This window comes from Microtus ochrogaster, chromosome 15 (assembly GCF_000317375.1).
Source record: "Microtus ochrogaster isolate Prairie Vole_2 chromosome 15, MicOch1.0, whole genome shotgun sequence".
Lineage (NCBI taxonomy): Eukaryota > Metazoa > Chordata > Mammalia > Rodentia > Cricetidae > Microtus > Microtus ochrogaster.
In genome coordinates, this window is record NC_022017.1 from 20,442,080 (window position 1) to 20,447,713 (window position 5,634).

At 40.2% G+C, this 5,634-nt stretch overlaps 1 protein-coding gene across 20 annotated transcripts in view; it reads left to right on the plus strand.

Moving 5' to 3' along the window:
- Window positions 1–1,778, plus strand: part of Kif21a (kinesin family member 21A) — a 119,651-nt gene extending 117,873 nt beyond the window's left edge. For all 20 annotated transcript variants that reach the window (XM_013348837.2, XM_026782667.1, XM_005354320.3 and 17 more), the window contains one exon: window positions 557–1,778. In XM_013348837.2, coding sequence (XP_013204291.1) covers window positions 557–650 — 94 coding nt within the window. In that variant the 3' untranslated portion in view covers window positions 651–1,778. The remainder of the gene's footprint in view (window positions 1–556) is intronic.
- Window positions 1,779–5,634: the final 3,856 nt, after the last annotated feature.

A 5,634-nucleotide genomic window follows, 5' to 3' on the forward strand; every position in this document is an offset into this window, starting at 1 on the left:
AAAGCTACATTAAAAAATATATATGACATAGATAAATTAATAAGTAAATAACATAAAACAGGAGATTACTTATCATGGGTGATAGTTGAACCTCCTCCAAGTCAGCATTGTCTTAATGAAGTACAAAAATAATTTTACTCAGTGGCACTGGTCTTTTATTAATCAAAACTGATTCCTGAGCTCCAGTCTAACAAGCGCTCTGTTATTCCGATGGAACACAAGACTTGACTCCTATAGAGGTTTACAAAGTCCTTCCCTGAATAGATCCTGCGACCTTGGGTCTCGGCTGGGTAAATTCCCAATTCTGTAGACTCCCGACTCCAGATCCACTTCCTGTCTCTTCAGCTTGGTGCTCTCTGTGCTGCGTGATGCAGAAACATTCCAGGCAGGAAGTGTTCTACGGATTTGTGTTTGCTCTTCTTGTGCAAGACTGCACAACTTTTATGTGCACTAATGAAAGACCTTTGAGGAAAATCATTTTTATAAGTCATTCTGAGAGCTACTTGGACATTTCTGCCTCTGCTCATACGTCCATTTTAAATTTATTGTCTTTTAGTGATCGGACGGTGAGAATCTGGAAAGCCCACAATTTGCAAGATGGTCAAATCTCTGACACAGGCGATCTGGGCGAAGATACGGCCAGCAGTTAAACATGACTGGAGATTAGCGTAAACTGACACTGTGGGGACTCTGTGTCCCTTAATGAAGAGGATGCCCTGCACTTATTAGTAATGGAATCAACTGGAAATATATCGGAACCTACCTGCTAGATAAAAATGTATTCTAATCAAACTGTACTATCTCGTATGTGTAATATTAATCTCTACCAACACATATGCTTCTTACGATTGATGTATTGCTTGAATCACACTTTGACTGTGACTGGATTTTTGTGCCTAGCTATAAAAAAAGATACTTTCAAGTAATTTGAGTTCTAAAATGTCTGCTTTTGTGGCAGCCAGAAGCATACCCAGAGTAAAACACTCCTCCCTGTTTTCTCGTTCCGATGTGTTCACATAACTGACACCTTGTGAACACATCTTCCGTTCATCCTGCTCATCAGGAATTTTGTCAGGCTACAAGGGGTTCCAAATTTCAAGGCTCTTTCAATGTAATGGAATAATAAAATAAGAAACTGTTATTGATGGTTCCTCATACTTGATCTTAGTCTGCTAAGAAAGGTAACAGTTTGTGCTAAAATGTTCATGTTTACCTGTATTGACCAAAGCTTTCGGTTGTTCTGCATTCTGTGCCCAGCATGGAAGCGCCGCACAGCTGCTGTGCTCTTAGTGCTGGGCCTGTGTTCTGTGGTGGTGAGTTGTTGATTTCCTAACAGAAAGATATTTTCATCTATTTTCCTATGGAATTGTTTCTGTTATTATCTTTTAATTTCTCTTTATTTCATAGTAATAGCTTCTTTCTCTTTCCTCGGATTTTTTTATATGCTGCTAAATATATTTTAAATATACTGTGTTTGCACACCTTGGTAGACTTTTATCATTTTGTGGTGGGAAACAATGTAAATAGGTAGATTGTAAAGAGAGACTATCTGGCATTATGGCTGTATGAATTTCTACCTACTGTTTGATTGGGTTTTGTTAAAGGATGTATAATTTATCTGTCTGCTCAGAATATTAATTTGTAAATTCTGTAAGTTTAATTTTATGTAATGGTATAACTTTTGAAATGATTGTCTTGTGTTATTTTTTTTTTGCCCTGAAAATATTTGTTTGTAAATGAAAGTTTAGCTAGTGCTTAAATAAACATGATGCTATGAATTGTTCTTATTCTATTCATATTTTCTAAGTGTAAGAAAATTGTAGTGTTGGTAAAACGTGTTTGTCTGCGTGTGGTGTGAGCAAAGACCCAGTTGTCCAACTGTTTCTTTCCTTGTTCATGAGACATGATACAGCTTGAAAAGCCCCAGCTGTAACCTCAGTTTGATGAACCATGGAATGCTAGTTAAAGAAATTAAATCAGTTGATGTAACTGGAGGGATTTGAACATAGATAATAATACAAAAAATTAATGTGATAAATGTGAAGGCAGTGACCTTCCCTCCCAGCAGAGAAGGGCGCAGACAAGACAGGGCAGGTGTGAGCTGCAGAAGAGGCTTCCGGGCACCAAACTCTGTGTTATAATTTTTCTTAGGTCCCAGATATTATCTGTTTGTTTTATGTTGAGCTGTACATCTATTTCTCTATTTCCTTTATGTATGTGTATGATGTTTTAGGAAAAACATTTTTTTTTAAATGAAGGGACATATTTTTCTGGTCCTCTGGAAGAGCAGCCAGTGCTTTTAATCACTGAGCCATAGTCCAGCCTCTGCTGTTTTTGTTTTTACAGCTTTTTTTAAAATGTAAAGAAGTTTGTTACCTGAGGACTACATAAACACACGTTAATCATCAACAAAATAAATCAAAACTGCAGTGAGATGCCATCTCACCCGTGTGAGAAGGGCTATTGTGAAACTTACCAATAAACTGCTGCTAGTAGTAACATTAGTCCAGTCATTATGGGAAACAATATGAAAACTCTTCAAGAAACTAAAATTAGCTGGATATGGTGGTACAGGCTTGTGATCCCAACACTGGGAGGCAGAGGTACAGCTTCAGAATTTCAGTCCAGCCTGAGTGAAAGAGGTCCAAAGGTACCTTTAGCCACCAGCCAGACATTTTCAAAGCTAAGGGGCTAGACAGCTAGCTCAGTGGTAGGACAGATTAGCATGCCCAAGAATCAGTATCAAAAACGCCAGCAAAAATCAAACAATCTCTCCCCCACAAAACCCACCAACCCACCAAAACAAAATGTAAAACAGAGATCTAAAACAACCATATAATCCAGACATACCACTCCTGGATATATACCTGAAGGAGAGTGCCGCAATCATCACAACGGCTAAGATACGATTATTGCCTTTCAACAGGTGGAGAAATAAAACAGCGTATATACACATGAAGAAGAATGAAATCACGTCATCTCCTGGGCAAGGATGTAAATGGAGTTTACAGCATGCTAAAGCTAGAAGCCAGATGCAGACAAAATCAGATGTTTTCTTTCATATGGAGAATAGCAGCAGCAAAGTCTCTAAAAGAGTATTTGAAAGCAGAAGAGGGAAAAATGGAAAATGGAGGAAAAGAAGGGAGAGAAGGGGAAGAGGAGGCTATTAGGGAACAAGGATTTGAGCAGAGCTGTGTGTGACTATGGAAAAGTAACAGAGACAATCTTTAATCTAACAGTGGCCAAATCTCATTATCTGGAGACTTAGGAAACTTTCACTTTGCCTAATACCCATCACTAAGTTCTTTCCCTGATTTACCTGGCCAGCTAGGTTGATGTTCTTGCAGTTTAGACAAGTAAGAAAGAGTTCTGGAAACTGGGTTCCCAGTCCCTGGAAGTGGCATAGATACCAGCAACAAAGATCAACAACTTGAGAAGACTTTCTTGTCTAACTTTTACTCTAGGCATTTCTTCAGGGTAAAGTGGCCTCATCTAGTTCATCTTCCTATAAAAGAACCACCCCGCAGAGAAAGGTCTCCACGTGCCTGAGTTGCCAAGTCTTCTGGGATGAAGATGCTTTTCATCCAGGTGACGACACCCTAACCTGGTGACTGGTGGTCTGAGGATAACTGCACCTGTAATCTCTTACCTAAAAATCTTTCTGTGAAGTATCATTGCTTATTTGTTAATTTGATTTTGATATTTTCCTAAATAAATAAGGGAAAGGTTGAGGATTTTTTTTGGTTTTAGTTGGTGGGGATTTGCTGTTTGTTTTGAGACAGAACCTCGCCATGGGGAGCAGGTTGCCTCATAAAATATGATCCGCCTGCCTCTCTGCCTTTCAAGTACAGGGATGATATGGCTGTGCCACTGCGCCGTTTAACCTTATTTGTTTTTACATTAAATACAGCGAAGGGATACATAGATTTCCCCGTGAAACCAGTACCTGTCGGGGAATATTGTTTTAAGATGTGTTACTTTTGTTTATGCTGCATTTGTTTAACTCTGTGAAGCTGTGTTACTGTGCCTGTCTAAAACACCTGAGGGCCTAATAAAGAGCCGAACGGTCAATAGTGAGGCAGGAAAGAGGAGTGGGTAGGACTGGCGGGTAGAGAAGATAAATATAAGGAAAAATCTGGGAGAAAGGGATCTGACAAGAAAGGAAGGAGGAGGTCTTCAGGGGCCAGTCACCCAGCTACCCAGCTACACAGCCAGAAATGGAGTAAGAAGGAAAGAAAACATATACCAGAATAGAGAAAGATAAAATCCCTGAGGCCAAAGATAGACACGATCATTTAAGTTAAGAGAATTTAGCAAGAAACAAGTTAAGTTAAGGTCAGGCATAACTAAGAATAAGCCACCTTGTGTGATTTTTTTGGGGGAAGCTGGGTTGTGGGCCCCCCAAAAGTCAAAAGATTAAAAAGAGTAAAGAGTAAAACCAAAATCAATAAACATCTCTGACTTAGGGAAAATATTTTATGGGGCGGGAACTCTAATTACTGAACGTGGTCTAAGCATTCCTATAAAGTGGAGGTGAGAAATGGCCCACTGTGCCCACCCCTGTGTGAGAAAAAACTAGATTATCTCCTTCAGCTGAAAAAAAAATCTAGATAAACATTTGAAATTTCTCTTTGTGTTTGTTACGTGTAAACTGCCTTGTATTTTCTTGTTCTTGAGAGTTTCTTCTTACAATACAACGTCAAAGTGCAGTCTAACTCAGAGAAAGAAGAGGCAGTTCCTGAGTCACAAGCATGTACTACATGAATCACAATCTCCCTTTCAGGAATCCAGTCTGCTCTCCACAGCCCAGGTGGCGCTGAGAAAGCTCAGGGCTGGGAAGAATGATCTGAACCCAAAGTTTCTCATTTCACTTGGGGGACTTGTTAAAGCACACCTTGCCGGCTTCCTCCCTGACTTTGATTCACAAGAATATGCATATCTAGCGGCTGTGCTTCCCAGATAACACTGTGAGAGCCCCTTCACCTTGAGAACCCCAGTTGTGAGGGAATTCTGTTCTTCTGGGTGCTGAGATCCAGTTTGGCAAGAGCAGTTACAACCCACTGAAATGCAGGCTTTTCCCGACAGTGGTTGATGGTCAGGCCTCTCCTTATTCTGAGCATAAGCGTTACCACGCCATGACTGGGAGACGTCAGCTGCACATGCCTGTAGCTTCCACTGTTCCTGGAGGTCATGTGTGAGAGGAATGTGGCTTTCAAATAGCGACAGGGACAGCAGCCGGAGAAGAGAATCGCACCATACCTACATGCGTTTCCCCATTGTGTGAGACAGTCAGTGCACTTGTGTAAGTATACTGGGCCTGGGTTTTTTTCTTGTCCTTTAAGGTACTGTAATTACCTCAATGTTATCAGTTGACGTAGGCTTCAAGGAATAATTTATTGAAAGGCAATTGGCAGGGATTTGTGAAATAGTTCCAGGATCTGCTTTCTGGAAAGCACTGTGCCTAAAACTCTTGGCCCAAGTTTCCCTTACCTTTATTTCAAATAAGTCGAAGAGTTAAGATTGTTTTCTCCCTTTCCGAGGGGTAATGCTTGAATTCTAGCATAGAGAAGTAATAATGAAAAATAAAAGCACAAAGGGAAGAGGAAAATGGGAATCCCAAAGAGTGTGATAGGT